Below are 23,592 nucleotides of genomic sequence, written 5' to 3'. Positions count from 1 at the left end.
AAAATGTCCTGTCTGAATGAGTGAGTGTCTTAGATTCTGAGAGTATTTTTCACTTTGGTGAGTGATGCATCTGTGAATTTGTGCCCACAGGTACTCAGAGGCTTTGATCCTAGAGGACTGGGTTTGTGGGATATGGCCCAATAGCAGCAGCCCGTGATGCCGGACCATGACAGCGACTCCCTCCTGAACAGACAGACCAAGCGAAGACGTGTGGACATTGGTGTTAAGAGGACCGTGGGCAGCACAGCCTCCTCCACAGCAGCAGCCACAACAGCAACCACTGATAACATTGCCCGCGCCAAAGCAGCCATTTTCAGTGCCATGAACTCTCTGAGCTCCCACTCTCACCACGGATCAGACACCGACTCCATGGAGTGCTCTGTAGTGCAGCCACATGGTGGGCCTGGCGTTGTATCAGCCAGCGACAGCGAGTCCAAGTCCAATGTACTCCGAAAGCTGCTGAAGAGGGCCAACTCATACGAGGACACCATGATGCCCTTCCCTGGCACCACCATTATCTCGCAGCTTCTCAAGAATAACATGGCTAAAAATGGAGGAGGACCCGAAAGGGGAGAACGAGGGGACAGGGGTGACAGAGGGGATGCCGGCTTCCCCGGATCAGGGCTCTCCAATGCAAGTTCAGATGCTCCCCAGGAGGACGCATGTAGTAACTCCTCCCAGGACAGCACCCCTCAAGAGTGCTTGTCCCCGTTTGGTCGTCCTCCTGGCCTTGCCACCTTTGACATCGAACGTCTCAATGATGAACACCTGCGTGCCAAGCGAGCCCGCGTAGAGAACATTATACGCGGTATGAGCCACTCGCCCAGCGTGGTGGTACCTGCTGCCTCCCGTCATGAGCGCGACCACGAGATGGATGGCGAAAGGGAGATGGAGCTGGACTGCCCACCCCCTCAGTCGCAGCAGCAGGCCCCCAGCAGCCCACGAGGAGGTGAGGTGTGCAGCAGCAGCCGAGAGAACAAGCGCAAGCAGCGTCTGCCTCAGCAGCAGCAGCAGAGCTTCACCCAGCTGGTGTGCCAGAGGAAGGAGCAGAAACAGGAGGAGCGACGGCAACTGAAGCTGCAGCTGGAGGACATGCAGAAACAGCTCCGCCAGCTGCAGGAGAAGTTCTTCCAGATCTACGACTCAACAGACGACTCGGAACACAACGACCTCCACAATGACCTCCACAATGACATAGGAAACATGTCCGAGGACAGCCCAACCCGGTCTGACACCGGTGCCGATGACAGGGGTGGAGATGACTTGCGCTCTGACAATGAGATGTCTGACCTAGACCCGGGTCATTTCCTGGACAGGGCGCGGGCGTTGCTTCAGGAGCAGGCCCTGCTGGCGGACGGAGAGAAGCCAAGAAGAGAGGGGCTCGGGCGGAGCAAAGCACAGGGAGGTCCAGGCTCCTCCATGCACGCTGAAGGTAAACAGCTGGCAGAAACACTGAAGCAGGAACTCAACTCAGCCATGACCCAGGTGGTGGACACCGTGGTCAAGGTGTTTGCCAAGCCTCCACGTCCCACACCCCAGCAGGCCTTCCCCCCGCTTTCCCTACCTCCTGAAAGATTCCCCACTGCTGTGAATGGAGACAACCCCAACTTCCACACCGCCAACCAGAGGCTGCATTGCTTCGGCGATGTCATCATTCCCAATCCACTAGACTCCTTTGCCAGCATGCCCGGGATGCCCGGCGCCACCAACGACCAAACTGAGGCGCTGCCCCTAGTCGTGAGGAAGACCCCCAGTGAGCACCACCACCAGTCGTCAGCTGTGGGCGCACATGGTGGTCACCACCACCCCGCCCTTCACCCCTCCTCGCTCTCTGCCTCCATGGGCTTCAGCCCTCCATCCTTCAGACACCCCTTTCCACTGCCTCTCATGGGCTACCCCTTCCAGAGTCCCCTCGGTGTGCCCACAGGTGGCTACTCAGGAAAGGACCGCTCCTCGCCAGACTCCATGGACCTGTCCCGGGAGACCACGAGCCTGAGGACCAAGATGTCGTCAGGTCACCACCTCGGGCACCACCATCGCTCTTGTTCACCAGCGCACACTGGCAGCACAGCTGAGGGACTCTCCCTGTCCCTCATCAAGTCCGAGTGCAGCGACCTCCAGGACATGGCTGACATCTCACCCTACTCAGGCAGCAATGTATCCTTTAAGAAAAAATCTGGGTGCAATGTGTGTGTGTGTGTGTGTGTGTGTGTGTGTGTGTGTGAGAATGTGTTTTGAGGGGGTTGAAAGGCAATAACAGGTGAAGGAAGAGGTTAAACCAGGGCTCAAAACAAACTTTTATCGACAGTGACCTGCAACTGTCCAAAATTCTACTTTCAACTATCCCAGACTTAACAACCATCATCCCATATATCCGTTTTTGTTTTCCATTCTGCATAAAAAAATAGTTTAATAACCCAAATTCAGTAACCCAAATCACCTGATTGACCTGCTCTGGCCCACCATGGAAGTTCTGGCAGTAAGTTTGTCATATAAAATATAAATTGTTGTTGGTTGACACAAACAGTTTTCATTTCTTTTCATCACTGGTTGAGTTACTGTTTCTTGGTTTCTCGTTTCTTAGTAAATACTTCACAAATATATTCATGACAGACAAAGGTAAAACTTTCTTTTGCAATGCCAAGTTTCATGCCAAATTGTCCCAGACACTGTATCTCTGTGTCTCGAGTGCTATTTTTATATATAGTATATTGTATTTTTGTATAAACTTTACATAGTATACATAAAAGATACAGTGACTGGGACTATTCTGGGACAGTAGAGAAACTAAATATTGCAAAAGAAATTACCTTCAGGTGTCCTGAATATGTCTGTGAAGCATTTACTATGAGAAATGTTCACACTGTATGTAAATTTCCTTCACTGTCAGAAACAGGTCTGTATTTGCACTTCAGTTTGCAGTGAAATGAAAACTTTTGGTTATGCTGATTTAATTTTTAAGACTAACTAACTAGCAAAACTTCCGTGGTGGGCCAGAGTGGGTCAACCAACATAATATAATGTAATATATGGCAATATGTAGCAGCTGCACTCACATGCCATCCCTGTGGATGCACCTCAGGTTTCATTAGTCTTTGACAAAAAAAAAAAGACTTGAGACCTTGCGTCCATTTGCTCCGGAAATTGGGACTAATTTTCCAAGTTTCTCCTACAGCAACCCTGGTCTTTTAACTCTCCGTGGTCCAGTTCAGCCTGTGTGCGCCGGGAAAAATCTGATTTCAGGTGATAATTCCCCGCAGAGACAGGTGCGAAACACTGCAACCACAAAGAGTTAAACATCAAATCTTTTTTAGCCCGTTTGAAACTAGCCTAAGAATCTGAGAAATTGTTGATGAATCACTTTTCCTCCCACTGCTGTTCTCTCTTCTCCATTGCGCTGCATTGTTGTATTTATTTTTACACTCATACCTCTTCCTTCTCACAGCACCGTGCAGCCTTTTCTTCCATCTTCAATCCTAAGTGCTTTAAAAGCTTTCTTGTCACATATCACTTACTCACAAAGATTAGGAACCCCATGACATTTACTGCCCCAATTCCTTTTATAAAAAAAATGGACTGAAAGAACAAGGAGGGAGATAACATCCTGAAACTTGGCACACAATGGTGTTATATAGCCTCCCTTATAGTTTAACCCCAGTGTGCCCCAATCATGCCCTACGGATAAAGAGGCTATCCCCTATGGGAGGCTCAAATTGAATCCCCCAGGGACTCGGGACTAATAGCTTAAACAGATACATTCAGCCCCTTCTCTGTTTCGCCTATACCTCCTTAGTCCCCAAGTATCCGACACCCCTTAACCCTTATCAAAGTTTGATTTGTGCCCTTAGAAAGCTTTGTCTTCAAGTCATTAACATTCATTACATGCTTAAGAAATGAACCCAACAGCTTTCTACCTGTGTATTAGCAAGCGAATATGTATATTTAACACTTTGGATGCCTTGTTTTTGCTCTCGTGTGTGTACCTGCCAGTTTCGAGTGTGTGTCTTTTTGTGTGTGTCACAAAAGGTTCGCCCGAGGACTCAGCAAAGATGTATATTTATGATTGCTTGTGTTTTCTCTTGTGTTCCTCTTATCATCCATCGCTGTTGTAAAAAGCCCACAATCATTGTCGTTTCTTTTCTCTTTTTTTCATTTCATAAAGATCTGTCAACAGCCCGGGGGGCCCTTCGGCTGTTGCTTGGCAGCCAAATACTTCTTTTTTTGTTTTCCCTCCCTGCAAAACCCCCCCCTCCTCCCCGTCTTTTCTTTGAAGCGGACGTTAACAGGTGTTTGCAGCGAGCTGTTTATCTTTCATTACCTCGCCTTGTCTTGTCTTCTGACCCAAGGGTGAACGCTTTCCAGAGATCCATAATCCTTTGCTTCTACGGACTCCCGATGGAGGGATGAAAAGAGAAAAGGGAGAGAGAGACATACAGAGACGGAGAGAAAGTAGAAAACAATCAAACAATAACCACATATGCCAGATGCTGTGGCTTTCATTGTAGCATTTATAAATTCAGGGCATTAACAGATGTACTCCCTTAAATGGAAAAGAACAGGCAGAACAACATGCCCACATGTGTTCTTTTATTTTTGATTCCACAGGTTTAGGAACAAAGTTTTGCATTTACAAAATATAGTTTTCTTCATTATTTTCTTTTAATTTGTCAGTTTATTTACTCTTGCAGCTGGTTCCATTGATGTAGTTTTTTTTTAAATATATTTCTGTGGCTTTCTTTTTTTTTTCCGACAGCTTGTCAGACATTTTGCGAGGTGCGTTCAAGTTCACCAGCTCTCGGCAGCGTTGCGGAGCAGATGGCTGCTATCATTTTCCTCATTTGTTCTCAGTCCGACTCCAAATATTCTTGTCCTTACACCTGGAATTAGGAAGTGGCGCCGCTATTTTCCTCTCATGACTTTGGGCTTTGGGGAAGTGTTGCGAGAATGATGATGTCTTGTCAGATGTGGCAGGCGAACAGTGGGCCAGCTGGTATGAGTGCACCATCATGACAAAATAATAGCCTTGCACGCCACCCCTAAGTCCAATCACAATTACATTTGCAAGCTGTGAGTGAATTGGAGATGAAAATGCCTCATCAGGAGATATGAAGCTTCTTAATTGTCGTCTGAAGGGAGGTGATATTGTGTTTATGGCTGCGGAGGTAAAACCTCGACGTCTTTGTTTTAAAATAATTTTTAATTTCAGTGATAAGGCGAAAGCGATGCTAATCCTAATTGAAAAAGCAAAAACAAATTAATCTGAGTGTAAGTGCGCAGCTTTCACTGCAAATAAATCCCACCTTGCCTTAGTGGAAAAAGAGCTTTCTCTTTTTCTCTCCGTCTCTCCCTCTGCCTCTCTCCGTCTGAGGATCCATTGTATCCCCTCCACTTGGAGCAGATGGTGTGGTGTGGAGAGTGAAGTGCTGCTCTTTTGGCCAGGCCTGACAGAGTAACACCAGTCTGCCAGGGTTTCCCCCACAAGACCCTCGCTGCGTATACAACCCAACTCTCCCACTCTCCCTGAATCAGACAAAGTAGACAGGGTCTTTAAGGAGCCAACCGCAGTGTGGTTCAGCATTTGCTGGCTTTGCTGTGTAACCCCGAGGCCAAGGGCAATCCAATCTAGCAGCTGATGCTTCTTCCCACTCTATAGTTACAGCTACATCTGGACACTTGACTGGTTTTAACGACCGCAGCCGCCCCCGTACATCATAAATAATGTCGAGCAATGTATTTTGTCCACTCAAGTGTAAACAGTCTTCATGAAAACTTGAGGCCGCGCGCTCTTAGAAACAGAGGTGCTAACTAGAACCAGAGAGGATTCTTCGGCTTGTCCTCGGGAGAACCCTCTTTGGCTCCTGGTTCGTAAAGGCTCCACGTGGCACCCTTTCGGAGACGTCTACCTAGAACCCAAAATAAAGGGTTGTACCCAGCACCATCTGCGAAAGGTTTCACCCAGAACCCCGTATGAGAGGTTCCACAGAGAACCCTTCTGTGTTGTAATGGTTCTACCCAGAACTCTATACAGAACTGTTCCACCTTCTAAGGGTGCTAAGAACCCACCCACGGGGTTCTACTGAGCATCTTTTTATATACCAAGGGTTTTGTCTAGAACCCACCAAGGGCGTTCTACCAAAAACCTTTTTAGATTCCAAAGGTTTTATGTAGAACACACATATGGTTCTACCAGGAACCTTTTTAATGTTCCAAGGGTTTTATTTAGAACACACCCGGGGGTTCTACTGAGAACCTTTTTATATTCCAAAGGTTTTAATAAGAACACACCCAGGGGGTCCGATCAAGAACCCTATTATATTCCAAGGGTTTTATCTACAACCCATGCAGCGGGTTCTATGGATAAGCTTTTCGTCTTCCAAGGGTTTTTGTCTAGAACATATCTACAGGGTTCTACCATGAGTTCTACAGTAACAATCTATGAGGAACTCTTTCTTCCAATAAACATTCTTTGGATGAAAAGGGTTCTTAATGCAATCTTTAGTCTTACAAAGAACCCTCGACAAACATTTTCTTCAGAAGCAAATTCTCAGGTCTTCAGAAGAAAATGGTTCTGGTTAGAACATCAGCCCTTGCAGGGGAACCTTTGTGGAACCCTTATTTCTGAGAGTGCATCTTGTGTGTAATTTAAAGCCCTGTCTTGCCGCTGCTTGATGAAAACCCTTGTTGAAACAGCCCGAGGTTTTAACATGCAGCCCGCCCCCCGTCCCCGTCCCCTTTTCAGTGTCTTATCCTCCAGATTGATATTATCAGATGCATTATACGGCCGTTAATTCACCATGGAAATGGCTTGGGCCGTTCGGTGGCGCAGATGTGTTTCAGTCCCCCCATCACTGGCTGTGTCCAAAGCCTCAGAGCCCCTCTTCTCCTTCTCCTCCTCCTTCTTTTGCTCCTCCAAGGGTTTGGCAGCGGCAGAGAGAGGCTGGGGGGTAGGGGTGGAGCAGGGGGAGGAGGAGGGGGATGTAATTGAAGGTTGGAACCATGCTATCCCTCAAGGTGCCCCCACCAGCCCATCTCCATCCTCTCCGCTGTTCAATCCAGGCGATCCATTAGGAAGACAAGGCCTCTGACATGTATTTGAATATGGCCGGCGTGGGTGTGAGAAGGTTTTTCATGTTGCTCGGGCCAGTGTTTGGGACTATCTCCTAGACCTTGTTTTGTCACTGATATGAAGCCAGCATCAGACAGTCATATTCAGGCTTGGCATGTGTTGTCGCCAAGCCATTAGGCCTTCTTGCCCGTCACTGGCGTTAACTGCTGTCTTTGTCTGTGATATGCAAATGTCTCCTTTTTTCTTCTTCCTTTTTTTTTTTTTTGGGTGGAGGTTAGCGAGGGGTGTAGGCAAAGGCGTTTGCTTACTTTGACTGTGAAATGAGCCTCCTTATGTAAAAGCATCGGCTGTAGTGCTGGCCAGCGTTTTTATTTACCGTGACGCTCTCACACCTGATACGGACGATGCTAATTGCAAGCAAATGGTTCTGCTTTGGTGCACTGTCTTCACCCCCACCCGCCTCCCTCCAGCAGCCCTGCATTCATGCCTGGAAGGAAATTTGGTTACCCATCATCCAAATGATGATTTCTTGCCAATCTTGCTGCCAATTATTAGCACGCACATATTGTATTTGTGATAATATCAGTGGCTTGATCTACCATAAGTTGTTTTCCTCCAAACAGTCGTTAATGTCCTTAATGGCAGCTATTTCCAGATCCAAGAGGGTCTCTCTCCCAACCATCTGAAGAAAGCCAAGCTCATGTTTTTCTACACCCGCTACCCAAGCTCCAATATGCTCAAGATGTTCTTCTCTGATGTCAAGGTAAGTCCAAACACGCTTCTCTTTTTCTTCTTCAGTCCTTCTTTTAGTTCACAACCTTCACCAATATCTTTCTCTTTAACTTTAGTTCACACCGACCCTGTTCTGCTTTTTTCAAACTCTTTCATTGTTCCTTAAAGGGATAGTTTGGATTATTTGAATCAGGGCTGTATGAGGTACTTAACGATAATTAGGGCATTAACTACAGTCAATTTTGGTTGGTTAGAAGAAGCAGAGGGGCACCAGAAGGAAGGTAAGCAATGTACTAGACACAGGGTCAGCAACAAAAGGTATTTTATCCACTTCAAAAAGTCCACCTTAAAAGAATTAACAACAGTTTAACAATACACAATATTTAGAATATTTGCACTGCTTCATTTTGCTGTCAGACAGACTTTTCTGATGGGAAACTGCTGTTATATGAGGCAAATATCGCTCTGTCCAAACCAACCAAACTCCATTGGTAAAACCAGTAATTTTACCTCGCAGAACACAGTAGTTGCTGGTCTGCCAGTTAGTTTGTTTGTGTTATTGTGTGCGAGTGGTGAATCTGAATCACACTTTTAAAACATCAAACTCACACAATAACCCAAAGAAACATGATAAATCAAGGCAGCGACAGACCAGCAACGCCTGTGTTCTGTGAGGTGAAATGACTGATTTCGCCTATGGAGTTTGGTTGGTGTGGACAGAGCGATATTTGGCTCATACAACAGTAGTTTCCCATCAGTAAAGGCTGCCCGACAACAAAGTAAAGCAGTGAAAATATTCTAAGTGTAGCTTTTTGCCTTTTGTTGCTGACCCTGTCCACAGTGATCCATTTCTTATCTCTTATCAGTGCTGGTTCTCCTCCCTTCTCCCTGCCTCATGCAACCTTACGTCAAATAATCTAAACTGTTTTTGGCTGCATGTAACAAGTGTAAAGAGGAATAATTCTCTTTTCTGTCTTTTGCCACATTTCTTCCGTGTACATTTGTCCACGCACCTGCTTTAAAAAAGGGGAAGTTTGATTTATCATTCGCGATGTGCCTGCTTCAGTTACCGAGAACAGTGCGTTGCTTGTCTGTCTTGAAACGAGGCCCTTCCGCTCACTAAGTTATGGTTTTATGCAAAGGATGAAAGAAGAGGAAGTCGAATGGGTTTACATGAGGGAGCTGGAGAGCCTATGAGTATTCTAAAGATAAAGAGCGGAATGACTAATGGAGGGGTGGAGAGGGCAGAGAGGGAGGATGGAGCCTGGAGATGGAGGAGGAGTGGTTATCTGAGCAGGTGTAGGGAGGACGGTTTGATGGAGGGAGGGGAGAAAGAAAAGAAAAACAGAGTCCGTTTAGGGAACATGGCAAAGATGAGCTGATGTTGCTGGGAGTTTAAAGAAGTATTCTGTAATTTATTTACTGTAATAAATCATAAAATGACCACGATAGGTCATTAGAAATTAAGGAAGCATGCTAAGTTGAAATACGTGCTGTCAGTGATGTAACGATATATCGAATATTGTGTACATTATTGACTGTGACAATATATACTGTCATATTACATGGTTAATTACTTTATTTTATAAAAGGACTACTGCATTGTTGTTATTTTGCAACATACATAATTCAAACATTAATTGTCAAAGACATGTCAGCTTTTTGGACATGGCTGACTACTTTTATTTGATTAAAGAAGGAACGCAGAATTTTATGTGAAAAACATCAGATTTATTATTCAAGAAAGGACTTTTTTTTCAAGTTGTCATTTTTATTTGTTTTTCAGTATCAAGATAAATATCACATTGGTGACTTTTTATCATGGTATTATCATACCATGAATTTTTGGTATCATTACGTCCTTACTTGCTACTCTGACAACAACGCTATAGCTGCAGTGTCCACCTTTCCATTCTGGGCCAAAATAACAGAGTATATTGAATATTAGAGTTCAAATTAATGCAGAATGATTGCTGAATGAGTTTGTGTCTGTTTGTGAGTTGTAAGAAATCATTAATCATTAATTTTAGAAGGAGTAGATGTTTATAACAATTAAAGTGAGCAAAATGTTAATGGAGTTTGGCAGAGAATAAGGCAGGCAGCCAATGAATTCCAACTCCATAGTGTGAATTTTCAGAGCAGTGTGCTTTTGTTTTCAGGATAACGGGCTTAGCTTTACATTGACAGACTTTAATTGTCAAATTAAAAATTTTGCACTAGTCTTGCGCTCCTGCAATGTTCCTGCTTCCTGGCTGAGCTTCTTTGAAGGAGAAGACAGCAGGAAACAACTCGCTCCAACTGTAGATTGTATATTAAATTGGATTCCTCACTATTTGGACTCCAGTACTCATTTCAGGATGAGCAGTTCTTACATACTGCTCCTTTAATGCAGGAAAATTTGGAAACAAAGCACAATATGTCAGCTACACACACAAAAAAAACCACAAGAACAACAGCACAATGGCCGTTGTGGTGAGCGCGACCGCGTTTGTTCGTGTTGTCGTTGTTGTTGTTTTGTGTGCTCGCGCCTCTCGGAGCATACGGAGGGGGTAAACACTGTGACATATCCAGGCCATCTTATTCAAATCAGAAGATAAAGGTCCCCTTTTTTTCCCAGCCGCCCCCTCTTGGAGGCCGTCGCCACCATCCACGACTCGCAGGTCACATGAATTTTCTCTCAGCTCGTCACTGGTCCGATTTAAAGGAGGGTGCGTGTTGGTAAAGCGGGTAGGCACCTGTAAAAGTTTAATCGTTACAAAACTTCTCAATATTAATCAAAGCGTCCCACTGATTTGACACTGGTGTTATTTGCTGATGAGTATTAGCATTTAAGATTCACTTGTTTTACTGACTAATCATTCCCGATGAGGTGGCCTCTCCATGAATGGCCTCATCAGATTCTTAAACAAGGTCAAGATAGTTAAGGGGATTATGAGTCACATTGGTTTGTTTTTGTTTTCAGTGGAGGACAATGGACTCAAGCTGTAAGTTTGTAGACATGTATGGGAATGAGACTGACTATCTAATTAGATGCAGCCAGCGCGGCCTCTTAGCGACTGGGTGTCCTGTCTTGAAGGCTAATCAGGTCTCCGCTAATCAGGTCTTGACTGTCAAGAACCTAATGAACGTGGGAAGTGGGTTGCCCTAACAACTGGGGGACGCCGCCGCTGTTGTTCCCCTTCAGTAAGCTCCTTTCAAGACTATTGTGACTTTTTTGACTTTTGGTGTTGCTGAAATGTTTTGACAGATGTGTCATAATACTATTGTTGGTGCTGCCTATAGTATCATCCCGCTGGCTTTAAGAGGTCTCATTATCAGCGCAGATATTGTTTTGATGGAGGGTGAATAATTATGACAGATTAATGAACAGATTAGATAAATATAATTCAGTCAATTAATAAAGTCAGCCAAAGTTGTTGCCTTTGTAAAGAGATACAGCTTGTGGATGTGCCGCATGTTAAAGGTCCAAAGTGTAAGATTTAGGGCATCTGTTGGCAGAATATTGCAGTGAGCGGGTAATTATTACAAAAAAAAAACCCAAAACCCCAATAGGGTGATGAAGGACCATGACATGAGAAAATCAAAAATCTGACACAAAATGTTCATTTAAGAATGATTTTATTGATTTAAAAATTATTTTATTACTCCTCCTCTATCACAAGAACTGTATCCATAGCAACCTGCTATTCAGAAATGACAGACCGGTGCATGCTGCGAAGTCTGCTAATATGCTGATCATGTTTCTCTAGAAACTTGATTTATTCAGTTGACTGAACTCTGAACAGTACATTAATTCAGCTCAGCGTTTTAAGTAAAAAAAAAAGTTAGAACTCATGTTTATAAATTCTAAAGTGTTATGAAAATAAATTAGTTGACAGTATTTGAAAAGACAAGTTGAGATAATGTTATTATGATTCAAAACAAATGAACTGCTCTAATCTTAATACTAATTCAGTTGTGCTTCGGAAAATGTGCTTCCCTTTACATGTTCTCGGATTTAAGTGTCAAACTATAAAGAGGAAGGGTCTCAGGAGAGTTTTAACACTGCTACAATGCATGCTGGGAAGTCTGCTAAGACGCTGATCATGTTTCTTTAAACTTACTGAGTTTATTGAACTCAGTACAGTCGGTACTGTAGGTCCTCCAGCTCACCTGGAAGGGGAGGGTTAGACAAGATGTTTGCAAGCTCACACAAGATGCCGCTAAATTCTACACACTGGTCCTTTAATTACAGGCCGCTTGATGTATTGTAGTTATACATTTTTCTTTCATTTTTACAGGCAGAATCAGTAGGATTTGCCCCAGCTGTTTGTAAACGCACCACAAAGACTGTTTGCTGTTGAGTTTCATTCCCAGCACTGACGTTTTGGGATGGTGAAGCGTCATCATTTGCAAAATAATGAGAAAATAAGGAAATAAAGGCAGAGGGCAGGATCTCTGCAGATACAGACACCACCATACACTTAAAGTGGGTCATAAGTGATGACGGACAAGGATTTATATACATCTACACATTGTTTATAGGAAAATGTTGCATATTATGCCTTCAAGCAAACCTGACACACACACCTTGCTTTCTTTCTCTCTGTGGCTCTTTTAGCAACAAGCCTCAGTATTTGGGCCAGTCATGTGCTGTGGAGTAGCGGAGGTCAGGAGGGTTTTCCCTTTTCTATATGTCATTCCTTCTCTTTTCTTTTTTTTCGCTGATGGTGTGGCATGTGTGCCTCGGCGGGGCCGGGGAGAAAGAAAAGCCAGCCGCTGGATTTGAGTCGCCGCAGTAACAAAAGCCCGCTTTCCAGGGCCGCTTTTTGTGTGCAGTCAGCCAATAGGCAGCCGGAGATTATCTCCCACAATTCACCCCTGCGAAAACAGGAAACGTTGGAAAGCCCTGATGACTGTGAAGGGGCTTACGAGAGAGAGGGAGAGGGAGAGAGGGAGGCCCGTGCAGGCTTCTGTGTCTTTCTGCTCTCCTCTCCGGTTGTTCTGGATGTAGCTTAGCACTCTGAGGTCATCTGTGTGCTTTCTGCTCCATTGTTGACCACTATGTCAGGGAAAGTGTTGGCCAGAGACACACTTTGGCTTTTTATGCAAATGCTTTTCAGCTTTTCATCCTGAACCAAAAGGACAGAACTGTAAAACCATTTTCACCCTACATAATAATAATGATGATAAATCAGCTGATGTGTGTGCAAACATTTGGGACCAGTGGTGGAAAGACTACTGACAATCTGTACCCATGTAGAGGCACTGTTACACTACTGAAATATGACTCAGTTACAAGTAAAACTACTGGTGTTAACAACTACTTAAGTAAAAGTACAAAGGAGTCTGTCAAAAACTAGCTATGAATTTAAAAGTAAGTAATGAGTCCTGCAGTCCAAATAGTGAGGTGGAGCCATTGAAACACAGCAGAGGTGCAAAATGAGTGCAGCATTGTAATTTGACAATAACAAGTGAAGATGACTCCTACACTGTAAGCTGATCAGCTGTTTATGACTGTCAGTTATCTGTCAATGTAAAGTTAAGCCTGTTATCCTGAAAACAAAAGCCCACTGCTCTGATAATACACACTCTGGAGTTTGGGTTCAGCGACTGTCTGCAAAACTACATTAACATATTGCTCAATTTAACCGTCATAAACATCTAGTTCTTCTAAAAGATTATTAATGATTTCTTATGACTCATTAACAGACACTAACTCATCTGGCAAAAATTCAGCATTAATTTGAACTCAAATAAATGTTAAACAGGAAAATAACAGCACAAGTTGCAAGCTAAGGAGGACGTCGTGGCTGTAGTGTTGTTGCAATTTAAACTTATCATCTCTGATGATATATCATGGTCATTTTATGATATTTTATAGTAATTACATTACTGATTTCTTCTTTAAGTACAAGTAAAATTACAGACTTGAACAAATAGTGATCCTAGAGGTACAAGGACCCCCCAAAAAGAGCTTAATTAATTGAGTAGTTGTAATTCGTTACATCCACTTCCGTTATGGACTGAGGCTCAAAGTGCCTGAATACTTTTGGCAGACGACTAATATATTTTAGACCAAGGATACTTGAGTGCTTTCCTATTCTGGACTTAAGTATGCGCCTGTGCATGAGCAAAACATATGTGTGTGTGTGTGTGTGTGTGTGTGTGTGTCACTTTCTATCTTGTGCTGTTAGCACTAAGCGCTGACCTTTCACAGGCTCTTGAGTGTGAGTGTGAGAAACACGCTCTCGCTGTCTCTCTCTCATCTGCCTCTCAGCCAGCCACACACACACACACACTTATACACACTTATATGCTCAAAAGCACACACACACACACACACACACACACACACACACACACACACACACACACACACACACACACACACATTTTCCTCTCTGCATCTCATGTCTGTGCTGGCTGACCCCTGCCAGCTCTGATTAAGGAGCTGCAGTGATGTGCTCCTTTGAACCAATTCCCTCCTTTTACGCTGAACACACTCGTCCTTAGCCGCTATCAGGGGTCCTCTGTCCCCCACCAGCAACTTAATGAACCAAGACTGCTGGACGCTGCGAGGGGAACTTGCCAACATCAAGTCCCTGAGTGTGGTGGGGAGCGGTTGATGCAGATATAATGTAATTTAGTGCATTTACCTGCATGTACAGTAAATATTGCATGTTTTGTTTTGCTCCCTCAGTGCTGTGATTGAGCCACAGTTCAGCTCAGTTTCACGGGCCCTAATACATCTTCCTCTGAGCTGTCGGTGTAATAAAGTAATCCTTGTCCAAAGTGACAAATCTATCCGTCACTCGGCTGCAGTGACACCAAAGGTCTCCTGCATGAGCGATGGTAACTCTTTCACTGACTTTAATCTCAGTATGTCGATCTCGCACGCGCCTCAGATGCATGCACGCACTCATGCGTCTCGCATAGATCGACGCCAGTTCACAATTCAGACCTGTTCTGATATATTAATAATGTTAATAATAATAGTAAAATTTCTTTGTGTAGCATTACAAAGTGCTTTACAAATATAAATACAGCAAGAAATACACAGGATTCAACATTAATGGACAGAAATCTACTTGCCAAAGTCAATTTTAACTTGCTCCTGTGCGAGCTTTGTTATTAGTCTAAAACACAGTTCAGTTCAGTAGAAAAGGGGGATAATCTCCATATCTGAAAGGCTGAAAAGCTGCCAGTTTTGCATAAAAATTACTTTAACAATTAATCAATTATCAAAATAGTTAAATTTTTAATTTTTTTTTTACCACTTGCCCAGTCATCAAAGTGAGTTGCCAAGTTTACTTGCCTGACATGGCATTTTACTTGCCTCAGGCAAGCAGGCAGTCCTTTGTACTACTGCTGAGCCCTGCAGTAATGTCTGGGTAAACAGGCAGGCAAAAGGAATAAAAGGAATAAAACCTAAAAACAATACCAAGGATAAAATATGAAAAAAAAAGGTTGGTGCAATAAAACTTCAAATAAGTAAGAAGTGCAAGACCTAAGTACAATGTCAGGAATAACTCAAGAGTTAAATAGAATGAAGATTAAAAGAGAATTATAAACAAAAAAGACTTTCAATAAAAATAAGTCTTCAAAAGTGATTTAAAAGAAGATGCTGATGTAGCGAGCCGGACTTCCTCAGGCGGGTCGTTCTGCAGCCGAGGAGCTCCAACAGCAAACACTCGGTCACCTTTAATCTTTAAGTGTGAGGAGGGAACAGTCAGCAGGAGGATCTGAGGATCTGAGGATCTGAGGCTGCAGAGGTGGCCAAAGTACACACAGACGTGTGTCTAAAAAAACAGTCCGGTAAAAGTTAGTACTGATAAAGTTACTCAAGTAAAGGTGAAAAAGTACAGGCTCCGAAATATACTCAAAGTATAAAAGTAAAAAGTCGCTCTCTGGAGGACGTTTCTACGTTTCTGTTTCTGTGCAAAGCTAACTGAACCTCACCTTTTCTCCACGGTCAAGTCTCCCTCTCTGTCTGTTTTGTCTCGTTACATCGTTTTCAGCTTCTCGTGTCTTTTTCATCATGTTACATCTTTTACATTTAATTTGTCTTGTTATGTCTTTAACATTGTTCTTGTCTTGTTGTATCTTGTTACGTCGTCTTATGTCTAATTTGTCTTTGTCTGATTCATCATGTCACGTCTTGTTTTCGTTTGTCATGTCTTTTACGTTGTTTTTGTCTTGTTACATGTAATTCGTCCTGGTACGTCTTTAATGTTGTTCTCATCTTGTCACATCTTTTATATCAATTTCGTCCTGTTAAATATTTGATGTCATTTTCATCTTAAATCTTTCACGTCTTTTATGCACTTCTCGTCTTGTTAGATCTTTTACGTTGTTTTCGTCTATCACTTTTTTTTAACATCCTTTTCATCTTGATACATCTTTTACATGATATACACTGATGGCTACACCAAGATTCGTGTCTTCTATGTGTTATCTATTTAGACTGAAATTGCTCTTGATATTGAGACAGTGGTATGCAATAGTGCAAAATAAAAATAATCAATAATTCCCCTCAAATGCAATAAAGCAACAAGCCTGTTTTGAAAATGTAAGGAGGAGGACGTACAGATACTTTAATTAAAATGTAGGGAGTAAAAGTAAAAAGTTGTCAAAATACATACTCACAAAAAGTACAAATATGTGAAAACTCTACTTAAATACAGTAAGTATTTGTACTTAGTTACTTCCCACCTCTGTTTGGGTGTCACACAGGTCTGGATAACCTTATTAGTGTGTTCTTATACAGAAGGAGAGGTTTGGACGGCACGGACGACTTGAATGAAAGTGTTTTTGTGCTCCGTCACACTCCGACTGTCTGCTACATTGTGTGTGTTTAAGAATAGCCCCGTGCAGCCGATGTATTTGTAAGTGTCAGTAGTTTGTTTGTTTGACACTCCGATGTCACGACCCCAGCTTGCTGACTGCTCACGTTCCGACCCTCTGCCTCCCCCCCACCACCAGCGAAACGCCATTGTCCGACGGCACTGACCTGCACCCGTCCTCCTCTCCTCCCTCCCTCATTTCCCCATTTATGCTCACCCTGCACTTTACGACAGCCACCATGCTACCCCCCCCCCTCCCCTCCTCCCCTACATACACCCTCCCAAACCCCTGCCAAACAATGTCAAGCGGACTTATTCTTTCCCACTCCGCCATTATGTCATCTGCTGATCATTCCAGAAAGGCACGGCGCTCTCCTTTAACCTCCCCACCCCATCCCACCTTGGTCCTCTGATTTGCCAACTCTTCTGCACGTCTCTCCATCCCCTCCCATCTTCATGTGCTTTGCGTGTGTGTTGACTGCCATCCCAGATCGCGAAGAGTGTGTGTGCATGTTTGTGCGTGTCTGTGTGTTGTCGAACAATAGCCAGAGCCTAATCTCCATGTCAAAACCGCTCTGCCTCCCCAGCGAGCAGTCCGCTCAGCGTTTAGTAGCGTTTTGTCCCCCCATTCTTCCAGCACCACAAAAAGAGCAGAGGGGAGGGAGGAGGGAAGGCCTGAGTGTGTGTTTTTGTGTATGTGTGTGTGTGTGGACGAAGGGTGTGGGTGATGTTTAGGGGTATCAAGCATTTCACAGGCTGGAGTTTTGAATTTGTGAGATGTTATTTCTGAGGAAAGAAAGTCTTTGAAGCAGCAACACGTGACAATTTCGAGTCCAAAAATGAGTACTGAAGTCCAAATTGTTAGTTTTCAGCCATAGATCGATATAAAATGGGCTAAAATCCTATTTAATATATGATCTATGGTTGAAACAAGTCTTTTCCCACCATCCACTCCTTCCACGACTTGTGGAAGCTCAGGCAGGTTGCAGGATCACTGCAGGAGCGCAAGACAAGCACAACATGGCAATTTGACAATGATAAGCGAGGATGAGTCCTAAACTGTAAGTTGATAGGCTGTTTTATCGTTGTCAATGTAAAATTGTGCCTGTTATCCTGAAAACAAAAGCCAACTGCTCTGAAAATACACACTCTAGTTCAGTGACTGCCTGCCTCACTCTCTGCCAAACTCCATTAACATTTTTCTTTCCCCGTTATGAACATCCGCTCCTTCTAAAAGGTTATTAATAATTTCTTACGACTCATAAACAGACACCAACTCATTCAACGAACATTTGGCATCAATTTTAACTCTAAAGTCCCTTTTATACCGGACAAAAAATCTACTAACACCTGCCAACATCTGGCTCTTTTCCTCAGTGGGAAAGGCTACAATTGGCATTCACTCCCAGGTCAAATGACTCTGCAATAGTCACGGGTATTCGCTCCTTTTCGGCAGAGGAAGTGAAGGTTAGTCGCCACTATTGCTTTTTTTCATATAGTGCTTGACTGTTTGTGTCAGTCCAGCACAGCAGAGTTTGCACCAACCTGAAGGTGTGTATTTAAGTGATGAATCGTTCATATTTAATCGAGCGGCTGAATGATGGATAAACATTTACTTCATATAAATTCTTCACAATAAAAGCCCCCCATTATTTTGGTATCTAAAGCTTTTACTATGAAGGAGCAAAATCAGGAAATGCTCGGACCTCCTACAGTATATGGCAGATAGTGCACACGAAACAGTAAAATGAAGCAGATACCAGAAAGTACAAACAGCGACGCAGCAGAGAAACTAAACATCAAACCACAGAGATTCAGTGAGAAGCTACAAGAGTACTGGAAGCTGGACACTAAAAATGCCTTTCCCTCTTCTTTACTGCACAGACAGGAGCTGAGTAGAAAGGCCCTGCATAAACCTGCATATACGCACTAATATAGGTGTAAAAACAGAAACGCGCAAACAAAAAACAGACAATCTGGCCCAGCACAGCTGTAGTGTTGTGATCGGAGTGTTTCATCTTAGCATGTTTCCTTACTCTCTGATGATATATTATGGTCAATTTATGACTTATTACAGTAAATATATCACAGATTTCTCATTTTTTAAAGGTGTTTTTAAGGGTTCGATCGGATCTTTCACTGTGGCATTTTAGGGTGACCAGGCTAGGCAGCTATCCTGATCCCCCTCATGCTCTTATCTGGTGGTCTGGATGTTTAGACAGTGTGTTTTCACTGCTGAGACCAGGCGGAAAAAGAGCCGGGACCAGCCGAGGCTCTTAATAGGTTTACCTCGTCCTATTGAATCCAGCCGAGCGGCACAGATCAGATAGCCACAGTCTTCTCCGCTTATCGTCTCTGTCTTCTTCCCTCTCTTTCCCTTTTGCTCTTTTTCTTCTCCTTTCTTTCTGCCTGGGAGGTGCAGAGAGGGGAGGAGAATCAGGGTGTAATTGGTGAACGGGGTTAAGTACATGTTTGAGCCCCCTGCGGGCCAGGGCGCTTCAGATGATGACTTAATCGTTTTTCTGGTCAATTATGTGTTTGCGGTCTCGCATCCCTCCCCCCCACCACCTCTCTCTCCACTTTCAGGGTTATGATAGGGGGGAGGTCTGCTCCCAGTGGGGAAGATGAACCACACACACACACACACACACACACCCTCACTCTCACACACTCTCTCCACCCCTCCTTGCGAGCTGTCTTACTTAATGTCTCTATTATCTTCCCTCACTCCTGTTCTTTTTTGCTCTCGTCTTTAATCTTTCCCTCTCTTTCTTCAGTCTTTTAACTTATCACCTCACGTCTTGACTCCCTGATGTGAGATGACACGCTCTCATCCTTACACTTCATCTTCTCGCTCAAACTCAATTCCAGTGGCTTAAAGGGACAGTTTGCATTATTTGAAGTGGGGTTGTATGAGGTCGATAGTGTATTAGCTACAGTAGGTGGCGGCTGACACAGCCCCTGTTGGGAGAAGCAGAGAGGGGGACCCAAAGAAGCTAAGCAATATTTTAGCATAGCATATTTTAGCAACCTTAAGAAAGGTCCAGTTTAAGTAAATGCTATATTTAGAATATTTCCACTGCTTTCCCTTGCCGTCAGACAGCCTTTTCCAATGGGAAACTGCCGTTTTATAATCCAGTTATCACCCTTTTCAAACCAACCAAACTCCACAGAAGAAATCAGTTATTTTACCTTCATAGAACACAGGAGTTTCTGGACAACCGCTGCCTCAATTTGTCAGTTTGTTGGTGTTATTGTGTGACTTTGGTGATTTAAAAGGATACTTTGGATTCACAAAAGTCACACAACAACACAAACACACTAACAAATCAAGGCAGCAATTGATCAGCAACTCCTGTGTTCTGCAAAGTAAAATTACTGATTTCGCTGGTGGAGTTTGGCTGGTTTGGAGACAGCGATATTTGGCTTATAAGAAGGTGGTTTCTCACTGGAAAAGGTTGTCGGACAAGAAAGTAGAGAGATGAAAATATTCTAAATATAGCATATTCTTGAACTTATATTGATTTCTTTTAATTGGGTCTTTTTTAAGGGGCTAAAATACATTTTGTTGCTGAGCCTGTCCACAGCAGTCCATTGCTTAGTCTCTGTGCAGGTACTACACCCTCATGTCAAAAAATCAAAACTATCCCTTTAATAAGGTTTAGACATGGTAGTATTCTTCTACACTGCTTGCATAAAGAATAACTATACTGACACTTTAAACACTGCTAACTCCTCCTCATCTCTCCTTCCAGTTTAATCGCTGCATAACCTCCCAGCTGATCAAGTGGTTCAGCAACTTCCGGGAGTTCTACTACATCCAGATGGAAAAGTTCGCCCGCCAGGCCATCAACGACGGAGTCACCGGAAGCGAGGAGATGAGCGTCAGCCGCGACTGTGAGCTCTTCCGTGCCCTCAACATGCACTACAACAAGGCCAATGACTTTGAGGTAAACACCAACAGTTTTTTTTTGTTTGTTTTAGCAATTTAATGCAGACTGAATCGTAAAAGCTGTATGTTCTTCTCTGCGAGAGGAGGAGGAGGAGGAGGAGGAGGAGGAGCTGAGAGGGAATGCGGTCCATATCAAAAAACGTTGATTTTCACCGGATACCTCGTGATGCAGACGGGTAGTGTGACACCGTCTCACAGTGTCCTCTCTGACACTGTTCTCAATGCTGAGTTCAAGTCTCCTATACATCCTGCCGCACTCGGCACACTGCACTATAATGTATATCGTCGCTGTCCTGTGAAAACCATCTCTAGAATAGTCTGTCAGCCTTCTCAGAAATACCTATGGAGAACTTACCCCTTCAGTTTATCTGAAATAAATAAGTATATATATTTTTCTACAATGTGCATCAGAGCCTTCAGCCTTAGAGATAGACCCCATAGAGATGCAGAGGTCGCAAAAGTACACACATTCTTTACTCAAGCAGAAGTACAGATAATTGTGTAAATAAAAGGCTGGTAAGAGTGGGACTGAATCAACTTCTTTACTCAAGTAAAGGTGAAAATGTACTCAGAGTATAAATGCAAACATCAGCCCTCTGAAGGACATTTGTACTGGCTGTTTCTGTGCAAACTTCACATTTTCTCCTCGGGTTTCTGGTCTGTTTCGTCTTGTTGCATCTTCTTATGTAGTTTTTGTCTTGTTAGTCTGTCATGTGTGATATGCTCTGATGAGTACACCGACAAGGTTATCATACCATCCATTTAGGGTGAAATTAGGGCCGTCTCTGACTAAGAATTTTTTAATCTAATGACTTTTGGCCAGACAATATGATTATTCAACCTTCCGTGCTTTTATTTTTCAGTTCAGTGCAGCACACCAAATTCCTGTATCAGCCTACATGAGAATGTTTTACCAGTAAGACACACGTTTTAAGGTCTTTCTTCATCATTTGTTATATGAAAGCATCAGATTTTCACAGTCAGAGAAGGTGAAAGTGTGCATCCTCCTACCTATCCATGCACTGGCAGAGCTTCTCTCCCCTGCCTGCAGCCACTGCTCAGCATCACCTGCCCTGCACGCTCTGCGCTCCTTCATGCCATGAATTAAGGATTTATTACGAGCAAACCAGAGTTAGCGATTACTGTATCAGCAGAGAGATGCAGCAGGACGTTTTTGCTGAGTTTTATCTTGTTTCTGTCAAGTTTGAATGAAGCTGCTGGCGATGACGTCAAAATTACAGTTTTGCAAATGGAGTCTGGTGAGTTTGCCGAGAGCAATAAATCGATTTCTGGTTAAAAAATAAGGTCTCTTACTGTCAAGATCCTTCCATAATGTTGTCAGTCACTTACAAAAACAATCTGAACCTGTCAGTGACAAAAACAAGCGCAAGCAAACAAGCAAACGTCACCTGCGGTGTGGTGAAGTGGCTGCTGCAGAGCGTCACCTGCGCTGTTTATCACTCTTCTCCACTTCCTTCACAGTTAGTTTTGTGGTTTGTGGTGATTAAGAGACTCGGTTTGTAAAGTTTACAGCCCGTCATGCTGTTGCATTGCTCTGAGTACAATGACGCAGCTGAAAAACAAGACCTCGTTTCACACCCTCTCATCAACGCATGCTGTCCCAATGATGGGAAAATGCGGCAACTAATATAAAACTATATTTATTATTCCCTTTATTTTTAATTCATCACTGAAATGTTATCACTGTGCGTTTTTGCTGTAATGCAGACTGACCGACAAAGAAAAATAACAAATGCTTGACTGGAACGATCTCAGTCGACTGATGATTCGAACCTTCGACTGTCAGAGGGGCAGCCATAGTTGAAATCAGTCTTGATGTTGAGAAGGTGGCGTGCGATGATGCAAAATAAAAAATAATCAATAATTCAACTCAAAAGCATTAAAAAGAAGCCTGTTTTGAGTGTGCAAGGAGAGGAACATACATTTTAAAATGTAGGGAGGAAGATACCTGAAAACTCTACTTAAGTTCAGTAACAAAGTGTTTGTACATTGTTACTTCCCACCTCTGTAGAAATGTGAGGAACTCTCATCCAATGAGGAAGAAACTTGCTCGTTTTGCCTCTTCCTCACAGTTAATTTCCCTGCAGTGTGTGGCTCTCAGTGTTTGTGTGCGTGCCTGTTAGAGAAACCGCACTTTACTTCCCCGTCCTCATTTACCTATCATCCGTGGTGACGACATGTTTACATCTTCCAGCGTATTGTGATCATAAATTCTCGGCAGGCAACTTCACCTTTAATGCGTGTCATTTCTCACACTTCCTCCTTTTGCTACTGTCAGTGTTTATGTGTGTGTGTGTGTGTGTGTAAAAATGTGTGTGTGTGAGGCATTTCAGGATCGCCAGTGCTCTCTCAATGTCAGCTGACAATAGACCTTTAAAAGGCTTGTGTTAAGAAGGACCTGGAGTGATCTGAGTTTGTGTGTGTTTGTTAGAGAGCGTCTATGCGTGTTCGTGTGTGTGTGTGTGTGTGTGTGTGAGTGTTTTGTTGTTGCTGCATTTCCCAGTGTCCTGTTCACCTCGAAGGGTACAGCCGTCCCTTGGACCGGCCTGGCATGCTGGCAAAGCACTTCTCCAGTGTGTGTGTGTGTGTATGTGTGTGTGTGTGTGTGTGTGTGTGTGTGTGTCACTTTGAGGGGGGAAAAAATCTCACTGTTATCAAGGTTAAGCGTCCTACTGTTTTAGTGAGAGGAAGGGGAGAGGAAAGAGGGGGAGAGGGGGAAGAGGGAGATGGATAGATAGGGGATAGAGGGTGAGAGCTCAGAGACAAAGGAGAGAGCGATGAAGGGAGGGAAGGAGAAAGGGAATCGAGGGGGAATGGAAAGGGGAGAAAGAAGGGTAGAAGGGGGAGAAAAGAGAGATGACGTGCAGGAGAGAAGTGCCCTTGCGAGCAGTGGGAGTTTTGCAGCGCTCACATTTAAAGTGCTTCACTCTCTTTCTCTCTGTTTACGTCTATCTCTCTCTGTCCGTTATTTGTCCACTGGGGCTCCTCTCTGTGTG

At 43.7% G+C, this 23,592-nt stretch overlaps 1 protein-coding gene across 1 annotated transcript in view; it reads left to right on the top strand.

Moving 5' to 3' along the window:
- LOC146314596 (prospero homeobox protein 1-like) overlaps positions 1–23,592 on the top strand; it is a 49,718-nt gene that overhangs the window by 4,624 nt on the left and 21,502 nt on the right. The window contains exons 2-4 of the mRNA XM_084737170.1: positions 91–2,157; positions 7,722–7,829; positions 20,379–20,573. Coding sequence (XP_084593296.1) covers positions 157–2,157; positions 7,722–7,829; positions 20,379–20,573 — 2,304 coding nt within the window. The 5' untranslated portion in view covers positions 91–156. The remainder of the gene's footprint in view (positions 1–90; positions 2,158–7,721; positions 7,830–20,378; positions 20,574–23,592) is intronic.

The sequence above is a fragment of the Lutjanus erythropterus genome, chromosome 15 (genome assembly GCF_056507025.1).
Source record: "Lutjanus erythropterus isolate fLutEry1 chromosome 15, fLutEry1.hap2, whole genome shotgun sequence".
Classification (NCBI taxonomy): Eukaryota; Metazoa; Chordata; class Actinopteri; order Lutjaniformes; family Lutjanidae; genus Lutjanus; species Lutjanus erythropterus.
The sequence above is the reverse complement of the archived record's forward strand: the minus strand, read 5'-3'. Positions and strand labels throughout refer to the sequence as shown.